Source organism: Cyprinodon variegatus, unplaced genomic scaffold (genome assembly GCF_000732505.1).
Source record: "Cyprinodon variegatus isolate N-32 unplaced genomic scaffold, C_variegatus-1.0 Scaffold37, whole genome shotgun sequence".
NCBI classification, from domain to species: domain Eukaryota; kingdom Metazoa; phylum Chordata; class Actinopteri; order Cyprinodontiformes; family Cyprinodontidae; genus Cyprinodon; species Cyprinodon variegatus.
Window position 1 is genome coordinate 1,006,501 of NW_015150490.1, and position 22,874 is coordinate 1,029,374.

Genomic DNA, 22,874 nt, shown 5'->3' on the forward strand with positions numbered 1-22,874 from the left:
CACATCCTCATGTAGACAAAGTTTTTAAAGTGTCACATTGATTCCTTTACTTTTTGCTTGAATGTTTTTTTTTTGCCAAATGGGTACGATGTCTGCAGCTTTACAGCATAAGTTTGCGAGATGCTCAATAAAGGGATGCAGAATGGTACGACTACTGGAGCCGAACCATCATGTATTATAAATCCAAAATCCTGCTAATTTCTGTAATCTGAACATAAAACATAAAGTCAAAGTGATGGTCTTTCCCAGCATTTGTATTCTGTGAGGATGCTTTTATGGAACTTTAACAAAATGGTGTATATTTATTAATGTTTTTAAACTTGATAAGACATGCAATAAAACCATAATGTTGTGGTTGCTTGTTCCTAATCACTTATATTACCTAATTGACATGTCACATTGATTTGTTGCCAATGACTTTGTGGTGCCTCCAACATGAGCAGAGGAGAGGAAGTCTTAAAGGCCAAATGTTGCACCTGCTCCAGAGTACAGCTCCTATTAAAGTAAAACAGGCTCAGTCTATATTTCTGGGATGCAGATTTTTATTTTATTTTTTTTATTCTGTCTTTTGGGACGTGACCAAAACCAAACTATATGTCCCCTCCTGATGGAAATACAATAACCTTCTAGGCGTTTTGTAATTACCTTCCGACTCTGATCGAGTCCTTAGGGCTCAGTTCAAGCCAGCCGTTCTTCCTCTGTGCTTTTTTTTTTTTTCTCCCCCTCAAGCTACAGTAGCACAACTAGTTTTCTGTGGCTTGAAGTAGAATAAATCTAAAAGTCTGCAGTCCCCCTGCAAGGTGTAAATATTGATGTGTGCTACTTGGTCTGTCTCCCCCCTTTGGGTGAGGCTCCAGCCACCTGCTGTCAGACTGACTGCGTCAGACATACCATTCAAAGACCAGAAGAATGGAAATAAAACCTTGTTTAACAAAAACATATTGTGACTTGTCTTCATTCTTGTAGCTGCTTCCTTCCTTAGATAATTTCCCTGCAGTGGGACTCCCTTTGAATTTTCTCATTACATTTGATCACCTTGCAACCATAAACACAAGAGCATTTTAAAGACAGACAAATAAAGCAGCATACAACTGAAAGCCAGGCTATATTGAAGGGTTTTGTCCCTTTGGAAGGAGAATCTGCTTTAGTCTTTACCTTCTTGCAGGTTTTTCTTCCACGAGGGGTCCACAGGGCACAATCATTTTTTACTGTCTCCGACCAGCTTTCAGAAAAGCTTTCCCACAGCATAATGCTGCCTCTACCATTCCTTGCTTGGGACAGACCACCAAAAGAACTTTTTGCACCTTGTCTCCCATATATGCTGGGGTTGTGGCGTGCATAACTAATCGTTTGTTTTTCTTTAAATGTTTTCCCACTTCAGCTGTAGATCTCTGCAGCTCCTCCACAGCTGCCATTGGCCTCTGGGCTGCATTAAAAACAAGATTCTTTCGTACTGTTTCTACCTTTTGCCTTTAAACCGTGAGTTGCAGACGCACTGCAGTCGTGGCTGGAGTTAAGAACCTTTTAGGAGAACCTAAGCCTAATGTTCTGGGGAAATATTTATTTTATACAGTGATTACATAGAAATTATCTCTGGATCCTGCTGCTATAAACAGGCTTTTATTTTTTGTTTCTGTGCAAAATTCATTTTCATTTCAACAATAGCTAATTACTAAGACACTTCATGTGTTTGGATTTACTTTAGATTGAAATATAAGTGGAGTCACTTTGTGCTGGTTTCCTAAATACATTTGATGGTCTTTCTTTTCCAAAACCTCAGTTTAAATGAACAAACGAGTGTTTGTAAGCTGGTAGCTGCGTCATGCTCATTCCATGTTTTGAGTGTGGATTAAATTCGGCTTTGTAAGATATATAAAAGGTTTAAAAATAGTTTCATAATTAACCCTGGATTAAAGTCCCCTGACTCCTCACCCTTGATTTGTCCATTTTGTTTCTCAGTCTGATTTATCCTGTTTGGTGACTAATGCTCTGTATTTATACTAGAATTAAATCAAACACTGATCTCTACAAAGCTAATAGTTGACCTTTGACATCAGTTGGCAAAACTGGATATTATTCATAAGTGTCAGAGTTTAGGTGATTCAATACAAATGGGAACCAAACTTTGGAATTTTTCCTCATGAATTTTATATTTTTTTCTCAAATTAAACAATTCTGCATTACTTTGTTTTGGTATGGCATGTTAAACCTCATAGAGTGCACAAATAAAAAAAAAAAAAAAAAGGAAAGTTAAACCAGATGGAAAATGGAACACCTACCAATATTCAAAGGGTCTTAACTGGGAGAGAAATGGGATGCAGGATTGCAAAAGAGGAGCAAATAAAGAAACTGGATTTCTATTTGTTCTGTGACTAAATTAACAGTTTAACAGCATCAAAATCCCCCTCTATGTTGACAAATGCATGCAAAAGATGTCCAACTTATTTTTTATCATTAGCAACTTCTAAACATTAACTTTTCTCCACATTGCTGATTATTCTGGTTTTAATGGGTCTTATGTTTAACTGGTTTGGATTTCAAACAAAGCACTGGAACTAACTAAGAAAATATGTTAAAATGTTTCCAGATTTGAGAACTGAGAACAGCTTATCTGAGGATCTGAAGATAGCAAAATAACATTAAAAGGTTCACACAGAGGGTAAATCTCTGGAAAACAAACAAAAAAACGTACGAGTTGTGGATTTGTTTTTCATAACTTAAAATAATATTAATTTAAATCTACAATTTTTTTTTTCTCCAGCAGAACCGCAAGGATGAGGTGTGACGTAAGCAAGCAACAAGACTAACTGTCAAAATGGGCATCGAAGAACACGCCTGTTAAACTTGTCTCCAAGGCAGGAAGACATGGGTGTGACTGTGGAGGCTTCATTTGTCCTCAGGGAAGCTTTTCTGACTCACACCTCTCTATACTTACAGGTCCTCATACCATTCCTCAGACTTTTGCTCAGTAGTTCTCATATTTATTCAAGGTTTCTGAAACATCACATATAAAAAAAAAAAATATGATTCATGTGTCTTTAATTCTGCTTTCCTCTCTCTGGTTCAGTAAGCACAGCTGAGGCCGTTGTGGGCGCTGCTCTTTCAGACAGCTGGGTTTTATTGGGACTGTGCCGTCTGTTGCATTTTCCTCCTCGGCCCGGCGTGATGCACCATGTTTCTACATGAACGAACATGGAAGAGCTGTCAGAAGGCTGAACGGTGATACAGGCTCAGTTTGTATTGCACAGGAAATGAAGCTGTCCTTCAACACAGGCGGCATGCAGAGCTGTGTCCATTTCTATAAGAGACTCGACGAGGACAGGGAACATTTGCACCCTTCCTGTATACAATGGCATCAGATGCATAGTGTTCAGTTATGTAAGTCCACAATATGAAGAACATTTTTTTTTGTAAAAACAACAAAAGATTTTTAAGAAAGGGGGCAAACCAACTCATTTAAATTGCATAATGCTGTGCATGTAAACGTACTGTAAAAAGAATAGCTTGTAAGCATCGTTGCAGCATGTTACAGGACTAACAGTCCACTCATTGCATTCTCTTTTTAATTCAGTGGTAGAGAAATGTCTGGTATGCTGGTGATAGCTGAAGCCCAGAAAGTATTGGAAGAAGTCTGCTGCTCCTGGACCAAAATCTTTGGTCCGAGATTCAAAGGCCGAAGCTGTTCTGGAAGTGTTTTCATATTGGTCCTGTAAACAGTTGGTGTGCATGCAGATTTTACTGTTAAAAGTATCTTTATATAAAAAACAAATTATTTTTGCTGAACTTCACATCCTGTCATTACAGTGTCAGTCTTTAACTGGAGGTATAAAGCCTTATTCATTAGCCCAGACTGGCTGCATCAGACAAAAGTGGCAGGTTAAAGGGTATCCTTTCAGTCCAGCAGTGAGGGGTGGGAGAGAGACCCCATCCTCGCTTCAATGTGCAACACAAGGACACTCTGCTCAGACAGTGCTTCCTGCTTTTCTCCCAGCTTGAAATGCTCTTTACTTTTGCTACAGTCCTCCTAAGTGTCAGTGAGAGTATGCCAGTGGCAGACCTGCTGCCCCTCTGCCTCCCTCATCTCTGTCCAGTGGGCTTGCTGCTCCTCTGTGGTGCTGCTGTGGCCTAAGGAGACCCATCCCAGCCTCTCCCTGGGCCTCATGCTGCTCCTCCTGCAGAACACAGACAACACCAGCGAGACTTCGGACAGCTGGAAGAGAGCCACCTGGAAGACGAACGTCTCCTTGTAGGTGGGGTTGGGCTGGCCACGGCACACCGCTGTCTTGCGCTTGGACATCTCCTTGCCCTTGGAGTCCAGCATGGTGAGCTTGACGTAGGTGTCTAAGAAGAGAGACATGTATTGGAACAGTGATGGAGCGCCATCAAGTGGAAGAAAAGGAACACTGCAGCAGACATTTTAGAAGAAAAAAGAGGTATGTAAGACTTTATTCCAAAAACAACCTAAAAGTAGTAGCCTTACCAAAATATTTCCAAGAGATCATCAATGATTCATCCAAGTGGTCCGAAAGAAACACCTAACAGCCCTCTCCTCTCTAGTCAAGGGCCAAGATTTATAATTTTATGAAAAAACATTTAATGTTTTTTTAGGTTTACTTTAGTTCTAGCAAAAATTACCAAAAAAAAAAAAACGTTTTCCTACGTACAGTGCAGTCAAATAGTTTTCCTCACCCTTTTCTTTTTTAGTTCTACTGTTTGAGATTAAACACATTTCATTATTAGTTAAAGTTAACAAAGCTGTGCAGCTGGACCTTATCAGGCATTCTGTCACGTCTCTTTATTTTCAGTATTAACTCACTCTCACCTTGGCTATGGAAGAAAGGCCCGTCACCACTTGGATTAATCATTGATAATCTCTTGGATTCATTTAGATAAGGCTTCCACTTTTGTCGAGCTTTACCCCTGTTCTGCATTTGTCTTTTGTTGGACTTTTATTCTCACTTTATGTTGCTTTTTCATAAATCCTTTAACATGCTTTGAGCTGTCAGACACATTCTAAAACCGAAAGTGATGCTACAAGATTGGAAACTGAAATTAAACAAAGTCGCCCAAAAAAATGTTTTCATTGCATTTATTTATTTTTTTTTAAATACAATTTACATTTAAGAATTAGTTTCATTTGAATAAGTATTTGCTTTAATTGCTTATTTGGTAATTCAAGGAGTTTTGACTTTCGTTACGCTCCGCTCTCATTGAAGACATCTTAAGTACAAATATATTTTTAAAAAGAAAACAGATTTTTTTACTGTGAATATGCAAATGTACATTTGTCTAAAAAGAAAGCCGACATGGGTGAAATTTTTAGTTTATTCTAAATCTTAAAATGTCATAACAGTGGGCATTGAGCATTAATTTAAATATATATTTTTTTAAACACATAAAATTGGAATATAAACTAAAATCCTATATTTAGTTATATGATTAACACAAAAAAATTTATAAAGGGTTATTTGAAAATAAGTGAATATGTTCTGACATAGAGCCAAAATGCAGATGGATGTAACCTTAGTAAACTAGCCCCACCCACTCGCAGGCAAAATCATTTTTGCCTGCAAGTTTAAATTACACATTTAATCTCATATTTAGTCTGGTTTATCAGGTTAAGATGGATGAGCTTCTGTTTTCATACACGCTACATGTTTTTAACTTTTCAATGTAAAAAAGCAGATAAAAAGTACTCCTCAAATTCCCTGGTTACCAAAAGGTATCTGTCGCCTTACCTCTCATGATATACAGCTGTCCTCCTACGAAGTGCTTCACACAACAAAACAGACCATCTAAAAGGTGGACACACACCACAGCACACAAAAGATAGGAAAGAGGCAAGATAGAAAGCTTAAGAAAAGAAGTGTTAACCAGAAAGCAGATCTAGATTAAAACCGAACAGCTTTGATTGTTGATTGTGACTAAGGACTCCTGTTTTTTGAAAATAAACAACCAACCCATCCCAAATAAACCAGCATACACCCCAATATTTCCCCAGACTGCCTTTAGCTTTAAAAGTCATTATGCTTTTTTAGCTGGAAGGTGAAACATGTCTTCTGATAAGCATTTTCAATAAAGCGACTGCGACAAGTGAAATACCAGTAACACTTTTTAAACCTTGAGCTGTGCATCACTAAATATAATCATCACAACTAGCAGTTTTATTTAATGAACTGTTGTTTTCTACATTTTCTCTTTTCCCCCCATCTGTATCAATTAGAATCTAATATAAAATGCACCATTTATAGAAACACATAATAGAAATTCACAGTGAGGTAAAACAAATCGAACAGATACGAGCTTCTCCATTATAGCTTTAATACTTACTGACAGGTTTATCAGAAGCTGTAGTTTTAAAGCGACTTCCTTGTATAACCTCAGCAGAAAGCTGTCCGGTGGCAGAGTTATAGATGAGACCCAGGAGGATCTCTGGCAGCGAGGAGTCTTCGGTGGAGCGGTAGGACAGAGCACCTGCACTACGAGACACGCTCACGAGAGAGCCACAGCCCTGGCATGAGGAGAAATCAAACAGGATTATAAGTACCTATAGGTATTTTGTAAACTCATAATAGAGTAGGGTAGAATTCACAAGGTGTTCTCACTGTAAGTTCAGAGCCAGGCTCCAGGGTGACGGGTAGAGCGATCTTCCCCTGCAAGTTGAGCTTAGTCAGGTAGAACACCTTCTCTCCCAGCACCTTCTCCTTCTTCATCCGTCTGATGCTGTACAGGCGAAAGCGTACAGCGTAGTCCCCCAGGGCCTCTTGTTCCACCCTGGAAAACTTGAATGTTTCTGTGAAAACGGGACACGGGCCCTTCTGCACGCCCGTTTTGGCCCGCTGCTTCTTGGTGGGGAGCAGGACCAGGTGGACCTGCCAGGCGATGTTACCCGTCTGCTTCAGAGCGGGGATGTCTGTCGCAGCCGTCACAGTGACGGCCAGCCACTGCTCGGTGGAGTCGTACTCGAAGGCGACGTCCAGAGTGCCGTATTGAGCCATTGGCTCTGGCTCATAGGCTGAAGGAAGCTGAAGACCAGACCCATCCTGAAGATGTCACAATTATAGAGGTGTTATGTATGTACTCTAGTGCTATTTGATAAATAACAAGTTAACCTTTTTTTTCTAATAAGGTAATTTATCAAAAAAGAAGTTTACTTCTTTACTTTGAATTCTAAATGTTTGTCATTGTTTTAGGCTTGTTAAGTACCTACACAAAGCAGCACATAGCTATGAAGATGAGGTAAAAAGATAGATGGCTTTTAAAACCTAATTTTAAACAAAGATATTGAACTATGATATACATTTGGCATAAGCATAACCGTCTTAGTTTACTTGTATAAACTTAGATAAAATTGAATGGAATTATTTGTATTATATTCTTGTGAAATAAATTCATTTATCAACAATGTCTCAAGCTTGAACATTTCAGAGAGTGAGTATCTAAAACGGGAAACTCACAAACACATTCATTTGCATTTCTAAACGGACTGAGAACATATGGCATTAATCCTAGAAGCTGCCCAAAAACCCCTAGTTAATCTGGAGGAGTTACAGAGATTTATTTATCCGGTTGGAAAATCTATCAAATATCTGTTAGTTCACTGTTTCCCAAATCTAGCAGTTCTGGAAGAAGAAAACTGTTGTTCAGAGTAATACAAAGTCCTGTTTGCAACTTTCTACAATGCATACAAGAAAGAAGAGGCTCTGATAAAAAAAACTAAACTGTATTGAAGATTAAGGATTACATGGAAATTATGGACAAACCATCCCTGCATAAAGACATAGTGGTGGCAGCATCATCCTGTAGAGATGGTATTCTTAAACATGGATAAGGGGAAAATGTTGATGAAAGAAGGATGGAGCTCAGTTCTGAAATAAAGCCTGTAAGATGCTGAGAAAGTCTTGAGGTCTTGTAGAAAGGTTCATTTTCTACGAGCGTGTTGTCCTAGTGGGTTAGAGCAGTGCCCTTGTGCTCTGAGAAGGTTGCAAGTACCCGGTTTGATCCCCACAGCCTGCCCTCTGGGTCGTTGAGCAAGACCCTTTCCCACACAATGCTCCCCACTGCTCCCCAAGGGGATGGGTTAAATGCAGAGAGTTAATTTCTCCAATGTGAGATCAATAAAGTTCAATTATTATTATTATTTTCAGCAGGATAAAACTTAACATACAAACACAGTAACACCACCACAACTGATTGATTTACAGAATACCTTATTTTTTAACGAGGGTCTAACTCCAATACTGGAAAAAAAGGTTCACAGACACTCGCCATCCAGTCTGACTGAACTTGGAATATTTCACAGAAGACATTTCAATTATGAAAGAAGCGTTTAAAATTTTGAAAACCTTGTGACATTTTCGTTCACAATTATGAACTACATTGTGCTGTTTTATGACATGCAAAAGTAAACAGAAGTTTGTAGTTGTAAGGTTTAGATGCATGCACGTCATTGTAAGTTACCCTAATAATATGGTGGGGTACAATTGTTTCCACAGTTCCTCGCATACTGTTTTTTTTTTTTTTTTTTTTTTTTTACAATTATCTGATAAGTAGAAGGTATATTGACTTTTGGGCTGCTCAGTGGAGCAGTGGGTAGCATTGCTGCCTTGCAGCAAGAAGGTTCTGGGTTTGATTCCTGGCCCAGGGTCTTTCTGCATGGAGTTTGCATGTTCTCCCTGAGCATGCGTGGGTTTTCTCGGGGTATTCTGGCTTCCTCCCACAGTCCAAAAACATGTCTGTCAGGTTAATAGGTTTCTCTAAATTCTCCTTAGGAATGGTTGTTTGTCTCTGTGTTGCCCTGTGATGGACTGGCGACCTGTCCAGGGTGTACCCCGCCTCTCGCCCATTGACAGCTGGAGAGGCACCAGCACCAGCGACCCCACTCGGGACTAAGTGTGTTAGAAGATGGATGGTACATTGTTTTATTTAAACTTACCTCTGGACTTAGAACAGCAGTGCTGTCACTGGGAATGTCCTCCTCGCAGCCTTTGTTGAGGTAACTCTCAGTATCCTGGTCCATGCTGGCCTCGCTGGAGCAACGAGGGCTGTCAGAATTTTGCAGGGACGACGGCCTCCTGACTCCTCGTTCTGAACAGTAGCGTGAGGACTTGCGTGTCCCTGAGTTTACGTGATGGTATGGGGGAGGCTGGAGCTCAGTTAGTGAGGAATCTTTCTTTATCCTCTGAATGCTGGCAGCTAGAGTCACAACAAAGTAAACAAAGATCGGGTAGAAGGAAAAAATATTTCAGAGCCCTTTTCAAATGTAAGCGATAAATTATAAATGTAACCTATATGTCATCAGTATACATTATTATAATTGTATGTCCTGTAATAGAAATTTGAATTTTTACTTGCTAATGCCTAGACTGGAAAAAATATGGCAAATGATTTCCACCATGATACAAAACTGCCCAAATAAAGTAACCGTAAGGCTTAATGTTGTCTGTATAACATCTTTAATCTACATATATATTTAAAAAATGAAAGCATTTATTTTAAGCAAATCTTAAATTTATAAATACAAATAATTACATTATAGTACATTACTAATTATACTATTATAAGCTATAGCTAGTTTTATTTTAATCTTTTTACCATATTTAGAATATGTTTTTTAACTGCCTTCTCATTATTTTAATTTATTATAAAATTATCATTTTACATTTACAAGCTAAATAAGATAAGGATAAATAAGGTATTATATTACCCTGTTCACTGGAGGCCTCGCTGCTGTATCCTTCCTGCTCATTGGACTGTTTGCCTTTCCTCCATGCAGAGCTTACATTCTGCTGGGTCACACCCTCTGGGATTTTTTCCTCCTCGTGCTTTGAAATATCTCCATCTGTACAGGACATATGGAGACTTTCGTTAAAGTGGTAGATTTATCTCCTAAGCAAAAGTGAGTGGAATATTTAAAGAGGCAAGACCAAGCTGGAAGTGGCACGCAGCACTCAGTCAGTCAGAGAAGAAGCTTAAAAAGAGGAGATCCAAAGATCAGAGCACACACTGAAGTATCACACTCTAACCTTGGTTTCCTTTCTGCTTCTTCTTGCTTTTCTTTCCTTTGTCTTTTTTTTTCTTTGCTTTTAAATCCTCCTCACATGAATGCAAACTGTCTTCGACCTTTTTTTTATCCGACTTCCTCTTTTTTACTTTAGAGGAAGATCTAGATGGCTCATCCTCTTCCTCGTTGTCTGCCTCGCTCTCTTGTACAGCTTCTAACTCTTTTGCTTCTCCATCTCCCTTCTGCTCCTGCTTTGATATCTGTGTTTCCATTTCATTGTCAGAGACATCCCTTTTTTGTTGAACAGATATTTGATCATCACCCTCATTTGTCTTTCCATCTTGTCCGTCTCCATTGGCTGTTTTCTCAGAGGCCTCATCTTCCTCATCTTCCTCTTCTTCTCTGTTTCTTTTAGCTTCAGCTTCTTTCTCCAGCTGTCTCTCCCTCCTCTCTTTTCTTCTCTGCTCCCTCCTTTCTTGTATCTCCCTTTCCTCCTTCTTCCTCCTTTCTTCTTCTGCTAACTCGGCTTCTGTTTTTTTAACTCTCCAGCATCCATCCCTCCATTCCCACTCTAGTTGACTCTGAGAGTTCTGTGCGTCCATTGCATCGTTGGTTTGGTTGTTTTTCAAACCCGTCTGACCAGAATCAGAGTTTTTTTGCATTTGCCACATGCTTCTATTGCCAGCCCTTCCTTCTTGTGAGCCGGAGGCCTGACCAGCATCCTGGCTCCTGTTGTTTTCCCCCTCCTCTTCGTCCTGCACCTTGTTGATAATAGTAGAGACCTGCTCTGTGAGCTGGTCGCTGACTGCATATGTGGCATCGCTGACTGCATTTGCCAAGTCGTCCACACGACTGGTGACTGAGTCCAGGATGGAGGAAATGTTGACAGACGGCAGGGTCGGCTGGAAGCTCTTGAAGAAGGCCATCTCCCAGTCGGAGGGATTCTATTACACGTTGATCGCTAGATTAGCTCATCAAAAGCACTGACACAGACATGTGTTGGTTAGCAGGGTGTGAGGCCATCATCACAGTATTTACATGCATGCAGCAGTTAGTTGGTGGTAGAGATTAGCCTACTGGTATAATTTCAGCTGATCAGTTGGAAAATTAATTTAAAGAAATAACTCACAGGTTTTAAGTTTTCTTTCAAACTAATTCTGATCTACTTTTACTACTGATTTTAGCCCATATATGACTATTTCACAGTATAAGGCTATGGTTAAACATTTTTTCACTTTTTCTTCAATTTGAATGTAATATTGTTTGTTATTTATCTAAAACCCTGCGACAGACTGGCTACCTATCCAGGGTGTACCTTGCCTCTTGTCCGTACACTACCCGAGATAGGCACTGGCCCCATCGCGACCCTGAGAAGGACTGAGTGGAAGAAAATGGATGGATGAATTCATCCAAAACAATCAAATCTAGGGGAGTTTAAGACTATTATTTTTAAGAAAACCAACTTTGTATGGCTGTTCCACCCTTTAAATGAAAAGTTCAGTCATTTTAGAATACAAACTTTTGAAAGTACTTTAAATATGAAATTATTACATACTCTTTATAAATGTTTGTAATTAAGAGTAATTTTTATTTGAATGTGCTTTACTGGAGGCATCCATGTTTGTCAATGAGCACTACTGCCACCTACTGGTTTGTGACCTAATGGTTCGGTATCGGCTGTTGATCAAGTCCCAGTGCTGTATCTGGTGTTTGTCACCACGCGCTATTATCCAAGTCATCTTGAAAACATTCTTCTTCGAAGTATTTTTTTCATTGGCCAAAAGTTTGATGGCAAATCCTCTATCTTCAAGTTGGCAATCCAATGATGAACCCGTGGAGGATCAAGAATCGGAAAGTGAAATGACCAATTTCTTTTTCACTTTTACCCGATGTTTTACAACATATAACTGCCATGCATGCGGATATTGTCAGTTTAACTATAGCTCTCGGGAATTTCAATGGTGAAGTCTCCTCGAATTCTAAAATAATTGTTGTTGATTGCAGATATGTCTTGTAGTTCCCACTGATTTTGTTTGTAAAGCGGGGAGAATGGTGCTAGGCTTACCGCACCATGACGCACCATGACGTCCATTACTATATTTGGGCAAAAATGGCCGGCCCCTGGACTCAGTGATCACAACAAAAATTGTAAGTTTTTTTTTAACTGATTAAAAATAAATTTATTAAATAACCATGGGCGTATTAGTTTTAAGTATAGATAATGATCCATTGATCATTGCTTGCTGACTGGACTTTTCCTTTAACTGTTGCTTATTTGAAGAGGCTTTTGTTCTCCAAATCCATGAGAATGATAATATTCTCATGGATTTGGCCCTCCACAAATCAAACCTACAGATTTTCTACTGCATTTAGTTTTGGAATCTGGGAACAATTTATTTTCTTTAGGAAAGGCTAATTCCATTGAGTTTCCATTGAGTTTGCTGTGAAAATAATCATCGACTTCTTCAGGTTTCTGGCAGGGTATTAGATTAAAACTTAGTCTTATTGGGAACTGTTAATATATACATTTTTTATGGCTCCTTCTTTTATTTTTTTGTTCTTTTTTTTGTTTTTTTTTTGTTGTTGTTTTATTTTGTATTGTTTTATGTTCATTGTTGGGTGTCATTCTAACATTATATTTTATAATTATTGCCCAAAACCTTATCTTTAGTTTAGTAAAGTGTAACACATGAATAATTTAGCAAGGTTTCAATGTTTTCTTTGAAACAATGGTGGCTATCTTGCAGCCCTCCTCCTTACTTTCCTTTATTACTGGTGATTGCTGTTGCATGCAGATTTCCTTTGAAATTCCTGCAGCTCTGAAAGTGTCGCCATTGATGTGTTGTTTTCTGTTGTCATCTTTGCTGCAATATATTTGTTGCAATGCATTAGTGCGCATTTTATGCTGAAAAAGTTTTTGTACCCTTCTTATGACTAATCTTTTTGATACTTTCTAATGTGCAAACTATAACTTTAGCTCATGTTTTTGAAATAAGAACATAAGAACAAACATCCAGAATATATTAAAATTGAATATTAGAAATAACTTTTATCCAATTTGCCTTTTCGGTAAAATAGATAAACTGCCTTTTCATGTCTAACTGAATTCACACCAAGAACAAGGCCTATATTCATCAAATCACTGATGGTCTTTAATAATGCAAGGCTCCCACTGTAATCGAGTAAATCAGTAATAATATTTGTCTGACATTAAACATAGTGTACATCTGAATACTCTGTCTCATTTTCAGTCACAATAACTATAAAGATTGTTTTAGGTATATAGAGGTATTTAACAAGAGATTGTTTGTCTTTCTGCAGCAAAAAAAAAATTATATATACATGCCAAAAATACTTCTACCAAAACATTCCAACTGTTACATGCCATAAAATGTTGCAATACAGAACCCCAAGACAGCCAATAATAATGTTACTTTGCAAACATATCAGCAGATATGGTGAGTTTGTAAATGTGTTAAGTACCTTGCTGGGGATTCTTATGTCCGTTGAGATGTGAAAGATTGTCAGGACTCTGCACAGACAGTTTGTTGCTGAGGTAAAGAAAAAACAGAGCCATCAACACCACAAAGGCTGCAATGGAAGACAAAACACCCAGAAGTTCAGGAGAAACTGAGGTGAGGGGAGAGCAGGTGGGGGGAAAGAAAGAGGAAAACAGAAAAGGAAAAAAGAGACAAGAAAACCAAAAATTAGAAAACTGTCACTGCTGTAAAAGTTTTGAACCACTTTTTTCTAGAGCTGAGCAGCAATAACACACACACACATACACACACATCACTGCATCACATTGCTGCAATCTGAACATTAGTGTTTGCAGGTAAAATATATTAAACTGAACAAGTATATTTACTGTAAAAAAAATAAGACATCTCAAACTGAATTCAAACCTAATTATTCACTGTTAAAAGGGCAAAACATTATCTTCTATTAGTTTCCTCTTACTTCATGAGCAGATATAAGCTGTGGTGGTGTATGTAGGCCATCCACACTTCATGTAACCAAGCAGGCAGTCCTGTGCTATTTTTACTAGAGCCTCAAAGGAGCAGTATCTAACAGAAAAGTAGATTCAGTAATGCCTGAAAAGCCAGATTGGTCCATCATTTAGGACACTGCCTCACAGACAGATTAGCTGAAGGCAGATGATCTGTTTAATTATTAAATTAAAGAGCAGCAGGTAAAGAAATAAAGTTGATAAAAAAGAAATATGTTTGAGATTTTTCTATTTAGCTATGTTAAAGCTTAAACTCATGCCCATTTTAACAAATCAGCAGAGCATTGCAGGGCATGGACTTAGTGATTTTTAACCCTGCGAATATAAGACTACAGTAAAGGAGGAATAGACAAAGTCCTTGGAGCCAAAATGCAGTAGTGTACTTACACCATTGTGTTACACAATTTTCTTTGCTACAAAAGCTTTATTGCTCTAAATTTTTCTGTGACTGACAGCAAAGTGTCTGCAGTACAGGTTTCCCTCCTTAGTTCCCATTTATTGGCTGTTGCATTGTTTTTAATTCTCTTTTCTGACTCAGTAAACCGTTTCCTGTAATATATTGTTTAATTGATTGCTTTTCAGTAGTTTTCAGGCATAAAAATATCCATTTGCAACAGGATGTTCGGTCTAGTACTGATCATGTGGCAGTTCTGCTTGGTTAACTCATTCAAACAAAGAATGAAATCTTTAAAAATGGAATAGGCTGTAACATATAGTATTTATCAAATAATATATAATACACTTTAGATAACAATCTGCACAATGCCACATAGTTACAGCTGCTGCTTATCTTGCTGAACAGCTAGTAGCTGTTCAGGAAAATTATTTAAGTTATACAAGCCTATCTTTAACCTATAGTTATATACTGTAGATGAACTCAGTCAAAATACAGCAAATCAGTTAGGACTCTTAAGCCAAAGCGGAAATGCGTCAGTGGTCACCATAATAAGTGCTGTCTGAATAAATGCTGATAGTAAGGAGAGAGGTAAGAAAAGAAAGCCGAATGCTTCCTATCAATAGTTTATTTAGAATAGGAATCTCCCAATATTCCTATTAAGTACTTATAATCCATACGGGCCAGGACCCCTGTAGATAATGTCCTGGCCCGTGTTATGGCCCCTGTACTGAAAACATAATACTCAAAGAAACTCTAAAGATGATATGCCCTGCAACAAGCATGGTTACTGAAAGGTCCTTTGGATCTATTTCATTTTTTTCTTTACAAATTGTATTTTATGAACTATTTAAAAAAAACAATAAGGTGATGGCTTCAGTGGTATTGAGATATGATCCCAGTTTTCATCTGCTAAATGTTTTTTTGAAAACAAATTAATAACATGCTAAATTTTTTTACAGCTGAATTTAACAGTTTTTCTTCAATTCTAATTCAGATTTTATAGAAAACTGTAATTTCAACTTAAATTAAGTCATAAATATGTACAATTCCAAAATTCTGAATGTATATTCACCTAAAAAGACATTTAGAATTTTAATTAAACTTAATTGAATAGAAGTATCACCTTATGCAGCTATCCTGTTTTTTATTTCATGCTTTTCTGTGCCACATGAAAACACGCTGGCCCCCTCCTGGCCCCCCTGGTACATTTGGTCTAGAACCGCCACTGATCCATAATCCTTTGCAATTATATAAGCACAGCACAATTTAACAAAAAAACATTATTTCTTCACATGTACTCTGTGTGACACATGCAAATGTACACACCTTTTTACGGGTTGGGTTTTAATATGGAGAGTTTTAGCCTAGATTTCGTTAAATGCATTTTTTTGTATTAATTTTTCAGGAGGCTTTTTGTCCCAATATGACAAACATTATGCATGTGTGTGACCATCACATAAAGCTAACAGCTGACAGAATTTAATATCAATATGGAAAGCAGTATGATATGTTTCATATTTCCCAATATGAGTGGAAAATGTGACACATTACGCTTGGTGGAATGCTCACTGTGGAAAATACCCACTACCTCAAAGCCATATCTCTTTAAATGTTCAAATTGTTTAGTTTCAGCCAGCTATCAATACGTTATGGCATTTTTCGTGGCAGAAACCTTTGTAGTGAGTTTTATATTGATATTTTTTAGATGTTAGATTAATGTCAATAACTTTCCTCTGTTTTTGCCTCTTTTCTTTCCTGGAGAAACTTTCCCGGGTTCCTTATTACTAATCTTAGTAATAAAAATCTCCACTGATTCCAATTCTAAATTGACTCTGAACAAAAATTGTGGAGGTCTTAATATGACGCATAAATATTTTTAAGGCTAGAGAACAGTTATATTGTTAGAAAAAATATTAATCTAAAAGTTAAACAACAGTTCTCTAAGCTGCTTCTTGTCAGAAAGACAAGAGGCAACTCAGAATATCACTTTAATTAGAAAGGATGTGCCACACTGATAAATGCATGGTTGAACACTATAAAGGTATACCTCCCTAATAAGAGGATTCCTTGTGTCAGTTAAGAGAAAAGGGAGAAAATAAAGATTTGAGGCTGTACAAAAAATGAAAGGATAAAAACGAGGGAACTAAACAAAATAATCTTAGAACCCATAAGATATTAAAAAATAGTAATGAACTAGTAACTGACATTTTGAATATCACAAATTTTCCTCTCCACTGTCGCTAAAAGCATGCTTAGTGTGAGGGATTGTGTTTGAGTCAATGAGTCAATGCAATCAACTGGTTTTCCTTAGATAGAAAACTTTTAATCAATTTGACTGTATGATCTCGTTGAACTGTAAAGTGTTGTGAATTGGCGCTATATAAATAAGCTGAATTTAAATTGAATTGAATTAATATGCAGTGGTGGAAAGTAAAAAGTACATTTACTTGATTACTATACTTAAGTTTTTTTTTTTCCAACATGCAGGATAGCAGACCTTAGAACTGAATTTGGACACCACTGTTTTAAAAGTTTGCATGACATTCCACAAATGTGAGAAATTCAGGGCAGGCAATATTTGCAGTTTATACAATTTATTAAGGCATTAGTTGTTGCCTTGTGGCCAAGTCCATTCGGTAGGATGAGTTCTCAAAGCTGATTTGCATTTTCATTTTTTCTTGGTGAAAATGTGAGGAGAATCAAGACTCTCCTGTTTTCTTTTTGAGTTATTTTTGAAGAAGAAATAATAATAATAAAAATACCCTTTCTTATTTTTTTGTGTGGCATTTTTATGCTGAAATTTTTATAGGTGTTGTAGAATTGGTAGCAGGTTTTTGTATACGTCAGTACATCAGGTCGTTTCTGAAAGTTACAAGGTTTTTAAAATTACTCTGAAAATTATACAGAAATGTACCGGTATTAGAACATTTGATTGTATTTTCAATACTTAAGTACTTTTAAATGCATGTAATTTTGAATACTTATGTATTTTCAAAAGTGAATACTTCAATACTTTAACTTGAGTAGATTATTGACTGAGAAATTTTAATTGTAGTTGAGTAAGATATGACTATAGGTATCAATACTTTTACTCAAATTCTACTGTTGAGTACTTCGTCCACCACTGCTAATATGATTAGCTCTGTCAGAACAGCATTACCGTAGTTTTTAATGGGAAGATTAATGCAAAATTGCTCCAAGCACAAGTTTTCTGTGTCCAAAGCCACACAAGAAAGTATTTTACTAGATTTTATTTAAAACAAAGAAAAATAATTCAATTAAATGTTCAATTAAATTGTATTGATAAATATTACTTTATTTATTAACTTTAATTCAAACGCCTGAAAACATATCACATTTGATATAAAAGCATTTCAATGCTTTAGGTCCCAATGATGCTGATTAATAATAAGTTACAGAGATAATTCATGAGCACACAAGTTAGATCGATAGATAGAAAGTCCATTGAAGTTGGTATGGACAGATTTGCCTTAGCATTAAAACAGGAAAAAAACCTGTTGCAGCTTTATGAAGTAGTATTACATCAATGCTCAGTCCTCAAAAATGGCAAAACAGAGAATAAATCAAGCTGTCTTACCTTTTGTATAATCAAACAAGTTTTATAATCCACATATATATATATTAAAAAATGACAATAGAGGATAAAAACATAAAGCTATTGAGCTCTGGAAAAAAAAAAGAACAAAACGTAATTAATCCCACACTAAATCCGATCCAATGGTTTTCAGATTTAAATGTCAACTCTCACTGCTGATTGAGCCCAGATGACCTCTGCAGTGGTGTTCATATAAAAACTACAAGCTCGTGGCGCTGCTCTCTGAAGGGATTTGAGGACGCTTCATAGATCACTCTGCTCTGTAAATTTTAACAGCAGCTGAATAATTCAAAGCCCTGAGGGTAACCTGATGCCTTCATCAATGTACACTTGAAAGCAGAGGCGTTTATATGATCCCCAACATTTCTTCACCAGCAGAGGTGATGAACATGCTTGCCAATCCTTCTCCATTTTTATTCCTGTGTCTTTGTTATTTAGAGCTGATAAAGCAAACCTTAAAAAAAAAACTTAGGTTGAAGTCGGGACTCTGAGTTTGCACTGCAGGACCCAATCAACTTTCTTTTCCAGCTAATGACTCCTCCAAGCTGTCTAACAAACCTAAAAACGCAGCCACTGAAGCATTCTGAAATGAAATAAGCCCTCAGAGAAATGTGAGCTTGTCTCAACAAAAACGAAGGAAATAAATGAATCTGTCGGATATCCATACATTTAGAGGAAAATGTAATGGTTTTAAGCTTTAGGAGCAAAGAATGATATACTTAAAGGAGTGTGGTTGTTTAAAATGAACCAATATGGAAGCCTTACTTGCATATGGACCCCTAGAATGAAACCAAACCTACTTGCTAAATAAATCATGCACATAGCTGCCTTATTTCGCTGAGGCACACTAAACTTGATACAGCATACATAATTCACAAAAACACTGTGTTACAAGGACTGTAAAGGCAGTATACATTTATTTTCAGTAAAACGAGGCATACATGAAGGACAGGTAAGGCTTGTAGAAAGTAATACAGATTTCTGAAGACAAGGATTTACCTCGTCTAGCACAGATGAGCTCATGAGCACCACAGTTTCTCCCCCCTCCTGGAAGACAGAGAGAAAAAGAATTTTGCAAAGGCTTGGCAAACATTTCCTTTTTTTTTCTTAAGTTGAATAACGTTTCTGTATGGACCTAGTTTCCACAATTATATTAAAAGTTTTACACCCAAAGTAAAGCACAGGATAATCTTCTTAAACTGACATAGAAAAAATGTACATTTTAGCATGAAATAAGTTTCACCATAATTAATTTTACTTAGAAATTTGTTCATGGCTGAGAGGTGCCAATGCGCAGCATTAAAAAAAAAAGAAAAGACAAAAATGAGGCTTACAAACAAAATCCGCAGACTAGCAAACACAAAACAGAGGCTAACATAAAGACACAATAAACACACATAAAGGTAAAACTCAGCAAGTCACAAAAACAGCTGCAATTAAAAAGTAAAGCTGCAAATTAGTTTTACCCAATGAAAATATGCCAGACCACTAGGGGGAGACGATCATCAACTACTATGAGATCAGACATTATTACAAATTAGTGGGTGTGTTCGATTTCAAAGGCTGCATCCTTCGAGGACCCGGTCTATCTGAACTGGATCCTTTGAGGTCCGGCGAAAATAAGGAGACTGCAAGAGTTTTGGCTGTGATTTCAAACAGGTCCAGCCTTCCTTGCCTTTCACTGACGTTCCCTCTGTCGCCTAGCAACCATGAGAGTTGACACAAAAAGCAGGAAAAGAATGAATACCGAACTTCTCACTGCTGTTTCTTTTTATTTATGTATTTATTTAACATTTTCGAGGAGCTTTAACACCAGTACCTTATCAGATTTATAGTCCCCACAATGCAGATATTAGAATATGTCCTTCAATGACAACCACACCCATTTACACAGTGACAGATAAAAACCTTTCAATACACCAAATGCGTAACATATCTGACTCATTTAAAAAACTATTTTCATTAATTTCAGACGGGACTATTTACATACTTGTATTATAATACAATACACTTACAATATTCAGCACTGTTAGGCGCCAAGTACCTTTTTTCTCTGAGCACGGAGCAGCCCGCTTGCTTGGACTCGCAATGTATCACGGGATATCCAAGGCTACATAGGATAAACCGGACCCGTCCCTCAAAACGGGCAAAAAGAAGGTTGCATTTGTCGGCCGCATAACGAGGAGTCTTCCAATCCGAACAGACCTCGGCGCAGCGCTATGACGTAATCGGCCAACGAATCTGACCTTCAGAGGACACAGCCCCTGAATTTAAACTCAGCAAATGTCAATGCAGACCATAAGCAAAAACATTAACAGGATGCTCACTCAGAGGACATGTGGAGAGAAGGGAAAAAAGGAAAGTTTTTGTTTACATTAATCTCTCTGGACATCCAGTTTATGATGTTCGTACTGACCAAACAATACATTTAATTAAAATCATGCAATGCTATGCAGATGCTCTGTCTGCACTGAAGAAAGAACATGTTTGCTTGTTGAATACAAGAAGTGGTTAACATAGTAGTGGGGATTGGCCTTCTTTATTATTCAGTTTATAAATAGCATAAAGGCTCAACTTCAAGATGGTGAACTAATCTGGAGCCTTAGAAAGAAAAAAAAAACTTTTATTTACTGACTGCCTTTATACAGCTGGATCTTTATACAGTGAGGACATACACATATATGAAATAATACTAACAAATAATGAGACACTTTATATTTCTTAAACAGTAAACTTAAATTGATTGCATCCTTTATTTATACTTCCTTCACGCAAGACCCAACAGGCCTCTTTTCTCTGTAGACAAATTACTGCAGGTAGCAGATATATCTAAAGCTCGTGCAGATTGCACCACTGTCACTGGTCTGACAGGTTGGGGAAGGGGTAAGGTGGGATATGGGGGTCTGTGGGTGTGATAATACCCACGTAGAGTTTAAGTCACTGAAGATAGTGGAGATTAGCCTGGACTTCATGAAAAAAGTAATCCAACAATGCCTCCTCTTACCATCTTCTATAGACCTGTGTTTACTGTGGATTATCTCCAATTAGAAGCCAAAAACACATTCACAAAACACTATAATTGATATTTCCTTTCTTATATGTTAATATAAAATATTCCCATTTAAGGTAAAGTGTAACCACGGTGATATTTCATGACTGTGTGCAAAATCTGATCCTAATTCTCATGGGAGGTTTGAGACCTAATACTGACCCCTTGTGGCTATATCCAGTAACGTCAATCATTTTATTTGATAAACCCCAGTGTTAACAAATCACTGCCTATTATTTTACATGCAAATACTTCTTTAATTGTATATTCTAATCAAATCCATCAGTTTAAATCTGTCTAGGACCATGAATTTGAAAATCTTTTCTGTGAAATTCTCTTGTCATCATACATCTGTCTGAGATGCAGTTTTGTAAATTTATATTTTACAATAGTATATTTTTTGCTGTTTGCTTTTTCAAATTTCATAAAATCTGACAATCCTCCTGACATACTTACCCCATCCAGAACTAGTTCTCTCCAGCTGATAGTACACATTAACTCAGAAATAACTCACACTTTCTCTCATTTCTAAACTAAATTAACATCTCTGTTGGATAATGTCTCCCACCCCATGCATGAAGCTGTTGCAGAACTGGAGAGCTCCTTCAGTGACAGACTGCTGCACCCTAAATGCACCAGGGAGCGTTATCACAGATCCTTCCTCCCAGCAGCTGTAAGACTCTATAACCACCACTGTTCCCAACAACCTCAATAAGTTGTTACATTCATGCTCACATTGCACAGTTTCTATCTTACTTTTAAATATTCATTAATGTTAAAATATTCATAGCTCTATATTGGTTATTTATTCTCCAGGCGCAGTTTTATATTGTTAAAACACTTTACAGTACAGTATCTTATTATCTTTTAACTCTTCACAATTATGTTATTCTTATACATTTTTCTGTTTCCCCATTGTGGGACAATGAAGGGATTTTCTATTCTATTTGCTGAACTTGAATAGATATTTCAAGCTTGTTTTACTGATCTATGAGACTGCAGTGAGAAATGTTTGAGCTTTTTTTCACTGTATTCTACCCAATGTTAATATTTTTCCATTTGTAGAATGCAAAACGGCCACCAAGAAAAGTTAAAGATAAGAAATGGATAAAAGTAACTGAGGCCCAGCTTTGTTCTAAGGAGGTGCATTTGTATGGTCATTTACATGTTGAAACAACTTTTGACCTCTCACGCTTTAAACATTCAAAAACCAAAACAAAAACATTTTATTTATATTTTTTTCTCTTAAAATTATGACTTTCCTACGGTGGCTGAGAAGTGCAAAACACATTTACAATTCAAAAACACATTAACAAATAAAAAACAAAATAACATTTGAAGAAACAAAATTATATTTTATGAAATGTATTTTTGAAAAAAAAAAAGTAAAAATTTTTAAAAACAAATTTACATTTTAGCAAACAAATTTATATTTTAGGAAACAAATTCACATTTTAAATAATACTACAGATTGAGCTGTTTGTACTACAAGCCAGGGTAATCGTGACGTCACATCCGGCCACTGGGACATTCCCTTTCCGTGTAGCCGTCTTTTGTTAATTTGTTTTTGGCTATGTAACTGTGTTTTGCCGCTTGCAGTTTTGTCTTTGCACTTGTACAAGTGTTTCCGAACGGTCAATTTTTTTTTTAGATGTAAATTTGTTTCCCTATAATGTATTTTTTTTTCTCTAAAATGAAAATTTCTCTCACCTAAAATCTAACTTATTTAAAATGTGAATTTGTTTCCTTAAATGTAAATGTGTTTTTAAAAATTTTAACTTTTTTTTTCAAAAATACATG

At 36.9% G+C, this 22,874-nt stretch overlaps 1 protein-coding gene across 3 annotated transcripts in view; it reads right to left on the reverse strand.

Annotated features, from left to right (window-relative positions):
• Positions 1-3,565: 3,565 nt before the first annotated feature.
• The window catches only part of LOC107080663 (synaptotagmin-14-like), a 20,273-nt gene continuing 964 nt past the window's right edge, over positions 3,566-22,874 (reverse strand). The window contains exons 2-9 of one of the 3 annotated variants that reach the window (XM_015368874.1): positions 19,025-19,072; positions 13,487-13,633; positions 9,707-9,841; positions 8,936-9,195; positions 6,606-7,043; positions 6,331-6,511; positions 5,739-5,795; positions 3,566-4,341 (exon numbers count right to left, since the gene is read on the reverse strand). In XM_015368874.1, coding sequence (XP_015224360.1) covers positions 4,025-4,341; positions 5,739-5,795; positions 6,331-6,511; positions 6,606-7,043; positions 8,936-9,195; positions 9,707-9,841; positions 13,487-13,633; positions 19,025-19,072 — 1,583 coding nt within the window. In that variant the 3' untranslated portion in view covers positions 3,566-4,024. Of the gene's footprint in view, positions 4,342-5,738; positions 5,796-6,330; positions 6,512-6,605; positions 7,044-8,935; positions 9,196-9,706; positions 9,842-13,486; positions 13,634-18,007; positions 18,170-19,024; positions 19,073-22,874 lie in introns of those variants that run through there. The other 2 variants (XM_015368887.1, XM_015368880.1) reach the window with 2 other exon arrangements.